We start from the raw sequence: 16,207 nt of genomic DNA on the forward strand, positions 1-16,207 counted from the left end.
TTCGGAGAGCACGTGGGAACACTAAGTGCACGCAGGAGCAGGGTGAAACCCTGGGGCATGATGAACTGTGTTGTCTCCGTGGAGGGCTCCGCACGAGTGAACTTGTGGCCTTTTGCCTGCGGTTCTGCGTTTCCGCCCATCCCAGTCACTGGGGTCGGGCGATCCCGGCTGCGCCTGCAGTAGCTCCCCCTAACCCCGCGTTCCCTCTCTTCCAACAGGCAAGTGGACGTGGACCCGGATTAATCCTGCGGGGGCCAAGCCCACTCCGAGGTCTGGCTTCGCGGTGGCCGTGACCCCAAACCATCAGACGCTGCTCTTTGGGGGCGTCTGTGACAGGGAGGAGGAGGAGAGCCTGGAGGGGGACTTCCTCAATGACCTGCACTTCTATGACGCCACCAAGAACCGCTGGTTTGCAGCGCAGCTGAAGGTAGAGCCGGGCCGGGAGTGCGCAGCCCGGGCAGGGCCGCACCTGCTTTCCCTCCGTCGCGGCGGCTGGTTCTTCTGGTGAGGCTTCCGGTTGCCGGGGCCTCCCGGGTCCCATGGTGTGTGGGGCCCCGGGGGTACTCTGTCCACCCATGCCACAGTGGGTCCCCAGGTGGCCATGCCCGCAGTGGGGTCCCCCTGGGGCTTCAGGTCTAGATGAGCGCATGGGGCCGGCGGCCCACTCCGGCAGGGACTCCCTGTGGTTGCAGAGCCTCTGCAGCTGACCGTGTAGGCGTGCGGCCAGTGTCTGGTCGCCTGGGCTCTCTGCCTTTCTCTCAGGGGTCACACCTGGTCGGGGGCTGCGGGCCCCCAAGCTGAACTGCGGCAGGGGCTTCTCTGGTGTGGCCCAGCCCCCCTTGGGACTTGAGGACACTGCCTGCTCCCCACTGTCTGTGGGTAGAACACGTGGCCTTGCTTTTTATCAACAGGGACCCAAGTCAGAGAAGAGGAGACGTAGGCGGGGCAAAACCACAGAGCCCGAAAGTGCTGACAAGCAGGAGTGTGCGGGGGCTGGAGCCCAGGGGCCCCTGGAGGTGGTCAGAGAGGTGGTCACAGAGGATGGGACTGTGGTCACCATCAGACAGACGTTGGCTGCCCCGGGCTCGGCTGGACGGCCGCCGTCCGATGAGGAGGACAGCCCCGACAACGCCAGTGGCCCCGTGGTGGGGCCGAGCCCCCGCTCGAACGCCATGCTGGCCGTGAAGCACGGGCGGCTCTACCTCTACGGGGGCATGTTTGAGGCAGGTGACCGCCAGGTCACGCTTGGTGACCTGTACTGCCTGGACCTGCACAAGATGCAGGAGTGGACGGCTTTGGTGGAGATGGATCCAGGTGAGCCGGGCCGGAGGGACACTCCTCCTCGTGGTGGGGCGGGAACCTCATCAAAGCGCCTCTGCCACCCCTGCCTGCAAGCAGCCCCCCCCGACATCTGCCCTGTGCCACTGAGCCCACCTGCCCCTCCCCTCGGTGGGCCCCAGTCACCCTGTCCCGGGGGCGGAAGGGGGTGGGCCGCCGGCCCCAGCACTGCGAGGAGCCTCACATGTCCTGGCGCTGCTCCGAGGGGCGATGCAGGAACAGACCTCCCGGAGCCCCCGGTCCGAGGATCGCCACCTCCCGGCTGTGACATGAGGGAGCCTCCAGCTGCCCCTGTTCCAGTCCGCACTGCTCCGTCCCTCACCTCCACGTCCCACACAGGCAGCTGCTGGATGCAAGCCGCTGCTCCTTTTTTTAAGGCTGGAGACTAGGAATAAAGTTAAAATTCACACTTTTGGGGAAGTTACTCCATGGCTCTGAGGCTCCTCCATCTTCCTGCAAGACCAGCCGTGAGCCGGGGAGCAGGAGAGAACGCGACGCGGTCTCACATCTTCGCTGGTCCGTCTCCCTCACCCGCCTCCACTCGGACACCGAGAGACAGTGCGTTTCCTCCAAGCATACAGCGGTGCCAGGGCTCAGCTGCGTCCACACCGAGTCCCGTGAGCGGGCCGCCCCACCACGCCGACGCTCAGAACGTGCGTCTTGCTTTCCAGGAGCTCAGGAGTGGCTGGAGGACACAGACTCTGAAGAGGACAGCAGTGAGGGCGACAGTGCCGAGGGCGGGGACGAGGACGAGGACAGCGGCGAGAGCGGTGCGGAGGCTGGGGGTGAGTGTGGCGTGTGTGCCGGCGAGGGGTGGCAGGAGGCCCGTGGCCGCGCCGCTCCAGAGCCAAGTGCTCCACGCCAGACCCAGAGCTCAGGGGTCGCTTGGCTCCCACAGTCCTGATTTTTACTGGTAACGAGAGACTTTCGTGCTTTACTCCAGCTGCAGTGAGGTTTGGTTTTGCTTCGCAGGTGCCCGCTCAGGGGACGCCTAAGTTTGTGAAAGGACGTTTATGTGTGGAGTGCGGCGCGCTGGTGTCTGGGACGGAGCGAAGAGTGCCCTCGCCACACGACGGCTGTACCTGGGGTGCTCCCGTGCTCACCCCGCCACGTGGGGAGCGGGGGGCCTCTGGAGCTGCCTGACCCGGGCCTCCATCCTGGGCTCGATGCGCTTCCCTCCTGCCCCCTCCTGCCCGCTCCCTCCCCACGGAGCTGCTCCCACGCACGGTGCTGCCCGCTGAGCAGCTTGCACATGGCCTGCCCGGGCCCCAGCAGTAGCGGGCGCAGCTCTCCCTGGACAGCGCTGGGCCCCACGTCAAGAGGAGAGCCGCCCACGCTGTGGCAAACGCTTTGTGCGGCGACTCCCACGACGACCCCTGGAGTTAACCTGAGCGCGATGCGGCTCCTTCCCCTCCGTGTCACTGGGACTGGCTGTGATTTCCGATGCGCCAGCCCTGGGGCGGAGCCGCGGCGGAGCTGATGTTCTGTGCGGCCCCCGGGGGTGCCGGCCGGGCCCCCGCGCTGCAGGCAGCACCTAGAAGACGAGGTAGAAGGCGGGGTGCGGGGCGGGCGGTTCCCCACTGAGAGACGAGGGGCCGCGTGCTCCGGCGGACGTTGTGTCATCAGCCTGCGGGCCCCGCTGTGATTTCCGAGTCGTCGGTGGCAGCACCCCAGCCACCTTCACGCTGTGTCTCTGCCAGTCTTCGAAATAAAGCTGTGTTGGCCGGGGGGCTGTGCGTGTTCTGTGCCGCTGGCTGCGCCCGGGCCTCGGAGGGACCGTCCCTGACTCCTCAGACCTGCCCTGCCGTGGGTTTCGGGAGGAGACACTAGAGCCACCCTGCGCTCTTTCCCTCTAGGTTGTCGTTGGCAGAGGGACAGGAGGATGGGAGGCCCGGGCTCTGGGACTCCACTGTCTCCACGTGGTGTTGCTGTCTGGCACCCGTGCAGCGCAGGGCCACCACGGTGGCAGCCTCAGGCGCCTGCACGTCCACACTGGTGCCCGCTCCGGGCTGCGTGGCTGGAGACCGGTTCTCATTGTGTAGTTGGGGTCAGAAGTTGGGCCTTGAAGTCCCAGCGGGCACCTTTCTTCATCTTCAACATCCCCTACAGCGAGAATGCGGTACCGCTGGTCTGTAGAGACACGGCCGGCTCCTCTTCATTCCCCGCGGCAGGCCGTCCCCGTCACTGCCGGGACGCTGACAGACGAGAGTGGCTCTGCCCACCTGTGGCAGAGCGGGACCTGGCCCGGAAGGTGTTTGTGGAAGGGTGAGGGCTGACCTGCCCCAGAAGCAGCGCCTTGCTCCCCTAGCCTGCTCACCGGCTCAGCCCCAGCAGCTTCGACAATGGGACCTCAGCCCGTCAGACTGTCACGCCTCTGGAACGGAGCCTGGGGGGCTTTTTAGCAGACAGAAATCGGAAGCTGTCCCCTGGCTGTAGCGTCTGCCACAGGCCGTCGCAGGGGCCGGGCCAGGGGCCGGGCAGCACAGTACCCTTCCAGTCGATGTGGGGCGGGTTTGGAGGAAAAGCTGAGCGCTCCGGCCCCAGGGGCGTGTCTGTGCCCCTTCCCTGGGACGCTGGGGCAGGCCGGGTCTTCCTCGGACACGCGGGGGGCAGTCCTGCTGGATTGCCCTCAGGCACGGCTGGTGGGGGGCCGGGGCTGGGGTGCGGGACCGCCCGGGTCCTCCAGGTGCCCATTGTGCCCTCTCCTGACATGTGGCCCTCGGCCCTGGCTGTGCGGCTGCTTTCCGGGGAGGTCCCCGAAGAGCTTGTCAGCTGTGCCTCCGCATTCTGTTGTCAGAGACCAGGGTGTTCTGATCGTCTCTAGGATAGGGCAGGTCTGAGGGAGGAGGCTGTTTTGCAGTCAGCCCAGTCGAGAGAGAAGTCCCAAACCCCCTGAAGAAACTGTGTACAAACAAGTCTCTGTTTCTGCCGTCATGTCCGCAGGGTCATTGCTGGGACACTCAGTTTGAGTGGACCGAGAGGATGAATAAAGAAGCTTCTGGAGAAGGAGCCGCCCCCGCTGCTGCATTCCTGAGACTGGAACTCCAGACAGACGCATCCGAGGTGTTCAGCGGGCGGAGAGGTGGCTGTGCGCTCTGGGATGGCGGGGGCCCCCAGGAGCAGGACCCGCCCACCCGCCCTGCTCTCTGTCGGTGACGGCTGTGCCCCACGGAAGGTTCCGGACGCCCTGATGGCCGCCACGGGCATGAGTGGCTGGTATGAAGCCCAAGGCTCCCATTCCCTGTGTTGCTGGAGCCAAAACAGCTGGAAATAGCTGTGTTCCGGGTCAGCAAGGACCCTGCGGTTACACCCTGTCTCGTCTGCTCCTCGGCTGGCTGAGTTGTTGGTGAGCCCCGTGCCGCGGCCCGCTGCTGAGTCTGTGCCTTTCGCGCACGGTGCTCCTCCGCTGGCTGTGCCGTCTTGGACGCCTGCAGAGCTCCTTGAGGGGTGTGGGGGTGTGGGGTGTGAAGACTTCTGCCGAGCCCCGGGGTGGCCCGTGCTGCAGGAAGGCAGGTTCCAAAGGGCTGCCCCGAGGGGGTAGATTTCTGGGATTGGCTTGAATGGAACAAATGTCCTTACGTTCACAGTGTTTTTCCATTTCTCTCTAAAAAGCTGGAAGAGTGGTATTTATTGCAGTTGGACACGTTACGGGTTTTTTATCAAGTTGTACGGGAGGGGAGTCAGTGGCTAGCTGGCAGTAGAGACACACTGAGGGGCTAGAGGCTGGCCAGGGCCTGCTGGTGACAGATGGTCTCGTCAGGGCTGTTCCCTGGGGCTCAAAGGGACCTCAGGCTGCCACCCAGGGGAGTTAAGGCATAAGGTTGGGTTTAGATCGGGTGACCCAAGTGAGGCTCCCAGTTGGGAACTAGTCCCCCCCACGTGTGTTGGGGTGAGCAGGAGGGGACACGGTGTTGCCTGGGGGCTGGGGAGGGGCAGCTAGCTGCTCCCTAGTACGGGGCCAGGGGGATGTGACTCCCTTTGGCTCATGTGAGCAAGAAACTCATCTGCTGTCCACTGCTTACTTCCCTGAGCACTGAAGGAGCTTTCTAGAAACCGCTGCTTCCCTGCGCGCTCTGAACCGGGAGGCAGGCTGTGTGCAGGCCTCGGCCACCATAGGCCCGTGTTGTCTCACGGGCCCAGGCGGTTCCTGAGTATGGAGCAGCGGCGTCTGCATTTCTGTTTTGCGAGAGCCTTGGCAGTGCAGCGTGCAGGCGGGGCCTGGTCGTCCACCCGCGGTCTGACTGTGGTGTCCCGCGGGAAGCTGTGGCGCCGACCCGCACAGCCAGTGGCCGCGGACATCAGGCAGCGGGGCCTGAGGAGCCTCCGTGGGCACAGGCCGCGCTGGGCCTGGTTTCCCCTTGCTGAGTGGGCGTGGGACCCTCGGGACCAGACCTGCCTGTGGAGCTCGACAGCTGTGCGCCAGGGCTCTGGACCGGGGAGGCGGCCTGGAGAGACTCCGGTGTGCCGGGAGGGGGTCCTCAGACGGGAAAGCTCTCTCGGGGCCCCCCCAGGAGAAGCGAGATCCAACTAGGTTGAGCACAGAGGTGCCGTGAGGCCCTTGGGGCAGAGCCTGTGGAGGGGAGAAGGCATGGCTGGTGGGCCCGGCTCGGGGTGGGGGGTGCGCTTTGGGCTGGGCTCCCGGAGCCCTCCCGCCGGGGACCGAGGCTGCAGGGCTGCCATCGGGGTGACACGGGCTCTGCCCCGGGAAGGAACTCCGTTTCTCTGAAAATTTGGGCTTGAGGAGGTTTCAGTGAAGACCCTGGGCTGTAATGACACGATGCAGGGAGCCGGAGTTTCCACACGATGACATTTATTACTAAAAGGAGCAAAAGTGTTGTAAATCTTGACAGTGTCCCCTGCTCTCACAGAGCGAGATACATAATAACGGTACGACTTCAAGTGTTACATTCATCAAGGAGAAGGTCTTAATTTTCACTTCGTGAGTGACGAAGCTGTTTTCCGGCTAGAAGGTAAAATAGCGAGGTAACATACTTGGCTGCTTCATCGGTCGGAAAAGTCAAAACACAGTCAACATTCCCTTTTAGTCAGTGCACGAACGGTCGCACTGGAGTAACGTTTACATGCACCGGGGGGGAGCGTGGGAAGCAAAATGCAGACCGCGACCGATTTCGGTTCGAATTCATGGAAAGGCATCTCTGTCGGGGTGCGCGGCCTCGGTCTGCCGGGCGGGCGCGTGCACACAGCTGCTCCCCCGCGCGGTGAGGGCCACTGGACTTCCATCGGGCTGCGGCGGGCCTCGTTTCTCTGGACACGGTGCAGGTGAGCTGAGTCCGGCTGTCGGGGTTGGCCCTGCGGTCAGGGGGACCCCGGCCACGCGTGAGCCACCGATGCCCGCCGCCTGCGCCCAGACCCGTCTTCTCCCCGAGTGCCCCCCTCCCCCCCGCCATGTGGAAGCTGGGTGACTGGAGGGCAGCCCTCTCCCTGACTGCTCTCCTGCCCTTCGCAGGCGGGTGGCGTGGGTGCCGCTCGCTGAGGAGCACTGGGCTGCGTGGTGTGGGCTGCCCCGCGCCTGACGGTGTTAGGGAGGGAGACCCCCTTAGTGCTCTTGGCCTCGCAGTTGGCCTCGTGATGGAAAGCCCTTCCTCTGACTTGTGTTCTCTCGAGGGAAGCCCTGGGGGCGGTGACGCTCATCTTACGGGACTGGGACGCTCCAGCCTGCTCATCTCTTATCTTGGTAGCAGGCGTGCGAGGGATCGCCAGGGCAGGTGCAGCCAGTGTGCTGGGGGGGGAGCAGGGGCCCCGCCAGCACCTGTCCCGCCACCCCTTGGGGCCTCCTGCCCTTCGTGGGTTCAGGCTGCTGCTGTCCCTGTGTCCCCACGCAGTGGCGGCACAGCCAGGGCGGGCGTGCGCAGACGCAGCGGTGAGCTGTGTGTCAGGTCTGCAGCAGGTGGGAGTGGTGGGGGCAGACAAGAGTGAGGTAGGTATGAGGTGTGCTGCTCTCCGCCTTTCCTGCTGTCCCCGAAGCCCCGGGTCCCGGCCGCACACCCCGACTGGCCCCAGGCTGCTCGCAGCTGGGCCGCCTGCTTCTCGGAGGCCGAGGAACAAGCTGGAATGACGCGTGTTTGCCCTTTGTATCTCAGGCATCTCCGTGTTGGGGTTTCATGCAGAGGCACCGTTTCTCCTTAGTGGGTGCTCTCGTGGAGAAGGTGCAGCTGTCCTTGGGGGTCTTCTGCGTCCAGGGGCACGCGTGCTGGTGTCTTCTGTCTGTTACTTTTTGAGGTGCCCGGCGCCCCCCCAACCTTCCTCAGACGCTTTCAGTGCCTGCGACCCTTGGCTCCCAGAGCTTTCAGACTGTAAAAATGCAGCGTTGTTCTTCCGTTTTGGAGCAAAGGTTACTGCACTTTTTCCTGATGCTCTTAAGGCTGTTAGCGACACTTCTTGGGAACAGGTCTCGGGGGCAGATCATGTCCCCAGTCTTTGCTTGCTGGCAGTAGCATGTGACACGTGGCCGGGCCTGGGCAGGGAAGAAACTAACAAGACCCCTTGTTTGCCGAGAGCACGTCACCCCTACTCCTTATTTCTCGTCTGGGATTCTGGTCTTGTTGCTTCTCGTTTCTGCTGGACTGACGTGAGCACGTCCTGTCCGAGGCAGGGCACCACGGAAACGCGAAACGTCCGCGCTCCTCTGCGCTGGCTGTAGAGTGGGGGGCCCGACAGCACGTGCGGCTGTGGACTAGAGGCTGAAAATCTAGTAGGCACCTTTATGATAAGTTTCTGAGACCGAAGGCAAGAAAAACCAGAAGACGAGACCTGCAGGAGTCCAGGAAGGTCAGCTTCATCCGAGCCGAGGCTGGCGCTCTTCGACTGTGAGCCGTGTCTTCCTGCGCCCCCCAGCGAGCCCCTGCCCCTGGAGGAAGGCACCGCGGGCGTCCGGAGCGTGTCCCCCCGTGGGTGCAAGTGAGACCTGCCCTAAGAGGGACCCCAACACTAGTGCTGATTCAGGAGGGGGATGAGAAAAGGTTAAAACACCCGAAGTAAAAAATGCGAGAAACCACTTTCCTACAGTGCCCCGATGTTCGTCTGTGTCGGGCTGTACGTAGCGTCTCATCCCTGCACTGGGGCTTTCGGTGACGTCCCTTGGCTTAAAGCGGGGACGGATTGTCCCCACTTAATGGATTGTCCAAATGGGGATGCTCTTGAAAGGGAAAGGGAGCACCTTTAGGACCAGGATGTGGGGCTGCCCTCTTTGTGTCCCCTCTTGGTGTGGGCACCAGATACGGTTCCCGAGGGGTGGCCGTGGGCTGCAGGGACCCGCCCGTGTTCTTCCCGCTTTGCTGGGGAGTCTGGGTTGGTGCAAGTGGCAGGGAGCCATTACCCTACGGTTATGTGCGCGCGCACAGCCCTTGCAGTCATTTTGACGCGGACGTGAGCTTGTCGGCTGTAACTGTGGTTGTGGACTTCTGGGGACAGCGGTTTTGGTAACGGGTGTTGGACTTCTGTGGCTACCGGAAGTTTCCTCCGCGTCCGTCCTCTCCCTGCCACTTAGGCTCCTGTGTTGCCTCCCTGCTCCGTGTCTTTGGAATCCCGTGTGCTAGTGATTGGGAAGCTTAGACATGTGGGTGACTTTCCGTGTGCTCGACATTGTTCCCAGCACGTCACAGGCCCTGAGCAGGTTTCGGAAAGCACAGCCCGCCTCGTAAGTTTCCTCGGGTTTCTGGTAATGCAGCAGGTGCTTTGTGTGCACAGACGAGCGCACCTACGGACCCCAGAGGGCAGTGTCCTTCCCAGGTCTTTTGGGGTGAGGTGTGAGTGCAGGTTTCCCAGCCTGGGGAAGGGGCGGCAGGAGCTGGGCATGGATCGGACCTGTTCGCCCCACCTCCCCATGGGCCCGGGCTCAGGAGCTCCGGTCACTGAGTTTCTCTGCCTCCGGCTTTCACATCTCGAGTGTGGAAGAAGTTGTCATGGGAGAAAAGGACTCTCGCGAGGTTGCTCTGGGAGTAATTAAAACGTGTCAGCACTTCGAACCACGGGGGGCCGGCCATGGCCTGCTCGCCTGTGCTTCCCGATGGGCCTGTGGGGCCTGGTCTAGCTCTGCGTGTGCGCCCTCCGGGAGCGCGCAGGAGAGAAGCGGGTTAGCTGCCCTGGCCCCATGGTAGGACCGGCACCTGCGGGGGGAGCTGGAGGCTCTGGGCCGGGAGGAGAAGCCAGCCCGGCGAGCAGAAGTGCCAAGCTGACTGGTCCTAATCGGTTGGGAAACCAGGGAAAAAGCAGCTTCTGGAGTCCCTCAGCCCCAGGACATTGTGGCTGTGGTGGAATCCACGGGGAACCCCCTGGGTGTGCAGGGAAGGGTGGGCCGTGTGGTGTCACGGCTGTGGTCGCAGGGCCGGTGTGTAATGGGACACGAGCCCCTTGTCATGACACCAGTCCTGCCTTCACGGGGTGGCAGCTTGCATTTCTCTGCTCCTCCCAGGTCAGTGTGCATGTGTGTGTGCGTGTGTGACCTGCCACTCCAGGCCCCGTTTTGTGTCCTGCTGTCCCCGGAATATAAGGAAGTCTGTCATCTTTGCCAAGAGGCACAGACAGAACTCTCAGACCCATGTCCCAGCACGGAGGGCTCTGAGCCGCCAGGAACCGGAGTCTCTGGTTCACCTCGGGTCCGAGCAGAAAGCACGGAAGGTAAGATGTGCAAAAAGACGCCATTTCCCATTAGGAAGTGACATCATCAGCAGCGTATTTCTTAATGGATCCTCGCTCTCCTCTGTCCCCAGGCCCCCAAGAAAGACCCCCGAACTAAGACAAGATGAGAAGAAAGGGGGCGTGAATGTGGGATGGAACAGACGATGCTGGGTTTAACTGGAACATGCTCTAATCTTGAGTTTATTTCTGGTTAAAAATATAGCAATCCAGTGCAGTGTAGTAAAGAAATCTGCTCGAAAGGTAGCAGAGAAACAGCTAGAGATAAGCAAAGCAAGGCAGAGTCCATAGCCGGGCTGTGTCCAGGACGGCTGTGGAAGCTCACGGTCAGGACCGTCCCACGTGGGAGCGCGGCGGCCTGCATATGGACGTGGCCGTGCCCCACAGACACGTCCATACCCACAGGCCGGGGCTGGCTCCGGCGCTAGGACCACGGGGTGCCCAAACCTTCCGGAACCTTGTTCTTTCATTTGGATGACGGAGCGACACCGGTGGAGAAGGCAGAACTGACTGAAACCAGTTACGTGGTGTTGGGAGGGGGAGGGGACAGGCCACAGCTGCTCAGGAATTTTAAGCCACTGGGTTTCGCCCACATTCCTGTCCTGGGACCAGACCAGCTCCGGAGCATGAACGAGGCATCTGGAAGGAGTGTGCGCATCTGGGGGTGCGGAGTGGAGGCCGGCACAGGACAGAGATGTGAGAACCCGTATGCTTAGTGACCGCGAGAAAGGATGGCGTCACTGCCATGACATCTGAGGGGGACAAGGGGCCTGGGTACACTTTCTGCATGCCACGTGTACAAATGCCACACTGGGAGCCAGCTGTGCTGGCTGCATGAGCCCACAACGCTCCCTGCCCTCTGTCCCCTCCGCAGCCCTGCTTCCTGGGGGTCGGGGCGGGGTGGGGGGGTGGGGCAGACCAGAGGCGGGAGTATTAGGACTTTGCTTTCAGACTTGGTGGGCAGCTGGCCTCGCTGTGAAGGCCAGAGGAAGCAGAGGGCAGGGGTGGGGAAGGGAAGGGGCGGCAGGTCCCCGCTTCCTCAAGCACACAGCACAGATTCCGACAGAGGCCCAGCTGCTGCTGGGGTGGGGGGACGGCGCGCCCTCTTCCCCCGCCGCGTGCCCACCCGGGTCACTCGCTTGCTCTTCCAGGACCCGGAGGAAAAGCAGAGGTAGCAGACTTCCCGCACTCAGCCTCGCAGCAGCTGCTTCCGGATCTGCCGGGCACAGCTGGACGCACAGGGGTCTTCCTCCGGCTGCCTCCTTTTCCAGTCCCAGGCGGGGTGTGACGGCGGCGAGGACCGTGGCCGTCTTAGTTTGTGGCCATTGATTTGCTGGGATCCCTTTCCTTCCACACCAAGCTGGAGGGTCGGGGTGCCGGCCTCCTTCTGCCATGCCACACAGCATCGTGTTATACAAGCAAAGAATTTTGGCTAAAATCCAAAAAACATTACCCAGAAAAAAAGGCAAACTGTGAGTAATACCCAGTCATGTTCTGTGAAAAGACTCAGAGTGGTGGTCGGGCCGTGCGAGTTACGATCCTTCCCTGTTGTCGCGGGTTAGTCCCTTTTGTACACCAGCCGTTGTCTTCGTAATGTGACGTCCCGTCAGATGAAAAAGTTAATAAACAAAATGGCGACTCCGATGTTGAGTAGGATCACCATGGCCACGAGGATGGGGGCGGAGCCCTGCGGTGGGAGGGGACAGGAGAGGTGAGCCCGCACCCAGCCTGCCCCCCGCCCCCCAGCCAGGAGCCGGTCCTCTTGCTTCCCAGGCTCCAGTGACTGGTCCTGGAATCCCCTCCCAGCACCGGGTCACCTTAAGTAAGTGTCCTCTGCGGCTGGGACACAATACCGTCCCTGCGGTTCCCAATGTGGCCCACCCAGAAAGTCCCCAGCCTGAGGGCCAAGGCCCCAAACCTGCTGACGTCCAAGCCCTCGCACAGGCGTCCCGTCAGCTGCTCTCGTGCCCCTCTTGCTGTCCCTGTGCAGCCTCGGGCTGCCTCCGAGCCTTTGCTGCCCCTGGAGGCTGCATCGAGCCTTCCTGGGGCTGTCCTTGGAGCCTCACTGCTGAGGGGAGCAGAGGCCACTGAGCTGCACCTGGGGGCGGGGTCAGCGGAGGAAATACAGGTGCTCCCCCCACTCCCGGGGCTTCATCTTACAGCACCAATATAGGGAAGGAGGCCACGGTCGAGCCTTCTCCCCTGTCTCCCACCTGTCCATCTTCTAGCTTCCTACCATAACCACACGTGCCCTGTGCACATGTGCGTGCACATGGGTACACACGCCGTAGGGCGTGCACGTGTTTCTGGCTGCTGGGACAGGACACGGAGCTGTGAGTACAAGCTAGTCCTGCCCCAGTGGGCACTCAGAGGGCTGTGCTCTGGTGGGATCTGGCATGGGGGGAGCAGGAGCACTAAGGAACCGGCCCACCCACCAGAGGCTCACAGTGGTTTCAAGGGGAGGGCCCCTGCCCCCAGCGTCTCTTCCCAGGAGCATGGGGCCCTGACCTGCCAGATGGTGCTGCTGCTCCTGCAGGGTACAGGCGCGGACTCTGACCCTGCCCGGCCACACTGCTGAGTCCCAGAGGTGGCCGAGGTGCTGCGTGCCCCATGGGGCCGGTGTGTGGCCCTCCAGGGGCAGGGAAGCAGGCCCTCGTGGGTGGGTGCCGCAGGCTATTGCATGGAGTGTGCAGGGGCGTGAGCCCGGGCTGGGGCTGAGAGGCTGTCGGGCCAGGGGCGCCAGCAATGTCTGTCCCTGGTTTGCAGCCTCCAGCTGAAGGGTCCCAGAAGGTCCCTCCTGTGTGTGAGAGCTCACCCGGCCCCACAGTCCAGCCTAGGGGCCTCCATTCTAAGCTCCAAACTGCCTGCCATGGGAGGCATACGCACATACAAGGACCCATGAGTGAACCCCAGTGCCCCCTGCCCCCGGTGACCTGGAGCCCAGCTGCACCCATGTAGCTAATTCCCGAGATGGGTGAGCCAGAGAGGCTGCAGCTCTGTGAGCGAGGGAAGCTCGGTGTAGACGCCTTCACCAAATTTTATCCTCTGTCCATCTTGCCTGTGAGTGGGCCTCGTGGAGAGCCCCAGCGCCTAGCCCCCAAGTGAGAGGTGTGGCCGGAGCCAGTTCCCAGCCCCATGCTGCAGTGGCTCGGGCTGACCCTCCGTGCTCTTCTCCGACACCCTGGACCATCCTTGAACCCAAGGATGGCAAGGTCTCCTCACCAGGGCAGGGGAGGACCCTCCTGGGCCCGGGTCGGGGAGGACAGGGTCCTGCTATGGCCCAATTTCTTTTGGGAGTGTCCAGAATGGTCCAAGTGCGTTCGCCGCTAGGGTCAAGCCTGGGAGTGACCCTCTCTTGGTTCTAAAGGAAGGGGGACTCTGTCCCCCACAGAGGCTTCCTATAGGGAAGGTCCTTTTCTCGGGAAGAAGTTGCCGCCCCCTCGCCAGTGGCCGGCGACCACTTACCGTGCTGGCCTTGAGCTCATCCCCGTTCTCCTCGTCTGACTCCAGTGCCACTGGTGAGGACTTCTGCGGCGGGGAGAAGGCCAAGTCCCAGCGCAGCAGCCGGGGCTCAGCCCGGTCCCCCAGCCGCAGGCTCTCCAGCCTCTGCACCGCAGGCTCCGCGCAGGGCGCTGGCCGGGCACTGTCCTTGTTCTGGGACTTGGACCGCAGTCTCTGTGCCCCGAAGCCCCGGTCGTCGGCGCGGTGGTCCTCCCCCAGGCCCCGGCAGGCCGCCCCCTTGCTGTAGCGTCTCTTCTGGGGGTGGACCTCTTGCGCGTACGAGTCTACCCTCAGCAACGGCTTCATCTCCATCTCGTAGTTGCTCAGCTTCTCCTCATCCAGCTCCAGCAGCTTGGCGCCCCCGGAGCTGGGATTGCTGGCCCGGTGGTGTGAAGTCCAGGAGAACGTTGGGGGTGACTCCGTCCGCCGCTCCCGGGACTTGGGGTTGCCGGGCTGCTTGTGGCCCGAGCCCCGGCAGCGGAAGTCGTCCGCGGGCTGGCCGCTCCGGAGGGCGCTGCCGCGGATGCCCCTGGAGCCGCCGGCCTTCTCCTCGCCCCAGCTGTTGCGGGCGTAGTCCCCGCCCCGGCCCTCCAGGAGCATCTGGATGTCCCCGCCTCGCTCCTCGTCCACCGAGACCTGCCGGGAGAAGTGGGCAACCTTGTTCCGTGAGGCAGGGGCCGGGGGCGGGGTGGCCGTGGGGCTGGCGGGGAAGCTGTGCAGGGGGCTGTCGTCGGGGGTCAGGTCCGAGGGGGTGGTGCCTTTGCGGTACAGCTCGGGGCTCTCCTGCTGCAGGGGCGTCCCCGTGGAGGCCACCTCGATGTCACTGCTGGAAATTGGGTGCTTCGGCCGCTGGTACTCGAGCCCTTTATGGAGGGGCAGGAAGCACACAGAGGTCGGATTACTCAGACCCTCTGTGTCGCACGAGGCCTGATCTTACCAGAGGAGCGCAGGAGACCAGGACTGGGCCTGGGCCCTGGAGGGCAGTGGCCAAGGCCAGGGTGCTCGCCGTTCACCCGTGGGGTGCAGGCATGGTGGTTCCCAGAACCCTTTGTGTAGAACCCCAAGCCTCCCACCAGAAGGGCACTTGGAGGGTGACCAGGTCCCCAGGCACAGCAGTGAACAGAGGCTCTGGGCTGCCCACCCCTCTCCCCGGCTACACGGGAGCCCCGGGCCTCAACATGCAAGCGCGTGCACTGGCCTGGTTCCTGCTCTCGGGTCCCCCGTCCCCCACCCGGTTCCCTCCAGAAAGTGGAAGGAAGCCTCTGGTGTCGGGCAGCCTTCTGCAGGGTCTCGGGGCCTCCCCGGGGGCGGTGTGTAGAACAGGGGTGGTCTCCCCCTCCACTTCTCTGCTGGGGCTTCGAGCTAGGGCAAGAAGGGCTGCAGGGGCCCCAGGCCCCACGGCCCAGCAGGGAGAAGTGCGCCGTGCTGTTGCTGCCATGCACGTGGCAGCCCCAGGGTCCCCCTCTTGCATCTGGGGATTCCGAGACAGGGCCGTGAGCAGCACCAGCCCCAGCTTCGGACGCCTGGCTGCTCGTGGAAGGGTGACGAAGGGAGGCCCATGGGCCCCAGGGAGTAGGGCTCTCAGACTGGTGAGTGACGGGCTAAATGGTCAGCTCTCCCCACCCCCCTAGTCCATGCACACTCCATCCGGCATGTGAGGGCCAGGACGCTGGGGTGGCAGTGCACCCCTTCAAGCATGGGGTCAGAGGCACTGGGTGCCCGACCATAGGAGGCCAAAGATCACGGCCTGACCTGTCCTACTTGTGCCTGGGATGTCCTTGGGGCCAGTGCACCCCCAGACACCACACCCCGTGGGCAGGCCAGGGGGTTGCCGGCCCAACTGCCGTGTGGACTCCACACACCGTGGGAGGCCTGTGCCCTCCTGTTCGGCGCCAGCACCTCGACGGCCAGCACCACCGGCCGGGAGCTGATGCTCAGCCCAGACCCGTTCCAGATCACAAGCCCTTCCTGGGGGCGTCACCGTCAAAATCAGGGTAAATGGGGCGGCGATGGCAGTGGGACTGCAACACTGTGCCCTGTCTTGGGTTCTGGGCAAGTCCAAGGCCACTCAGGTCCCCCTGCCTCCTGAAAGCAGGCCTGGCGTCTCTGGGCCGCCCAGAAGGCCAGAAACCGTCCCAGCGAGGCCTAGAGCCATGGGCTCCAGGAGAGCCTGGGGTGGTCTGGGAACAGCGGCTTCTCTCTTCTGGGCCTGACCTTTCGTGGCTCTGGGGCCTCCGGGAGTGGAGGAAGCTCCCAGCTGGGTATGAACGGGTGTCAGGGGAGGGGGTGACGGGTGGCAAGTCCTGCCTGAGGGCCTCCCCAGCCTCTGGTCGTCACTAACACTGCTGCAGGCCTCCTGGCTGGCCCTGCTTGTGTCGAGGCTGACGGGGCTCGCCTGAGGGAAGGAGGAGGGTCGCGGGTCTGGCTGCTGTTCGGGGGCGGCTAGCTCTTGCCAGAGTGCCCGGCGGGAGCGCCTCCCTGGGGAAGAGCTGCGCTGTCCCGCCCGGCCAGCCATCACGTGTCTCCTGCGACGGTCACGGAAAAGGAAAAACGGAAGCCCTAGTTCCTCAGTGGGCCAGAGAGCCCCCCGACGGGACAGTGGCTCAGCAGAAAGCTCTAGGACCACGGGAGCGGAAAGGGCCGGGAGAGCGTGCGGACGGTCCCCTGGAGAGCAGGAGCAGCACACAGACCGAGTGTGGGGTGCGGGGTCGGA

General features: G+C 63.7%; 2 protein-coding genes across 3 annotated transcripts in view; one reads left to right on the forward strand and one right to left on the reverse strand.

The window, feature by feature from the left end:
* Nucleotides 1-3,607, forward strand: part of KLHDC4 (kelch domain containing 4) — a 44,011-nt gene extending 40,404 nt beyond the window's left edge. The window contains exons 9-12 of the mRNA XM_032854601.1: nt 219-427; nt 912-1,314; nt 2,010-2,123; nt 3,381-3,607. Coding sequence (XP_032710492.1) covers nt 219-427; nt 912-1,314; nt 2,010-2,123; nt 3,381-3,607 — 953 coding nt within the window. The remainder of the gene's footprint in view (nt 1-218; nt 428-911; nt 1,315-2,009; nt 2,124-3,380) is intronic.
* Nucleotides 3,608-11,565: 7,958 nt separating this feature from the next.
* Nucleotides 11,566-16,207, reverse strand: part of JPH3 (junctophilin 3) — a 73,582-nt gene continuing 68,940 nt past the window's right edge. The window contains exons 4-5 of one of the 2 annotated variants that reach the window (XM_032853792.1): nt 13,459-14,357; nt 11,566-11,680 (exon numbers count right to left, since the gene is read on the reverse strand). In XM_032853792.1, the coding sequence (XP_032709683.1) occupies nt 11,600-11,680; nt 13,459-14,357 (980 nt within the window). In that variant the 3' untranslated portion in view covers nt 11,566-11,599. Of the gene's footprint in view, nt 11,681-13,458; nt 14,358-16,207 lie in introns of those variants that run through there. The other variant, XM_032853793.1, reaches the window with a different exon arrangement.

Source organism: Lontra canadensis, unplaced genomic scaffold (assembly GCF_010015895.1).
Source record: "Lontra canadensis isolate GAN:19392208 unplaced genomic scaffold, GSC_riverotter_1.0 scaffold8, whole genome shotgun sequence".
Classification (NCBI taxonomy): Eukaryota; Metazoa; Chordata; class Mammalia; order Carnivora; family Mustelidae; genus Lontra; species Lontra canadensis.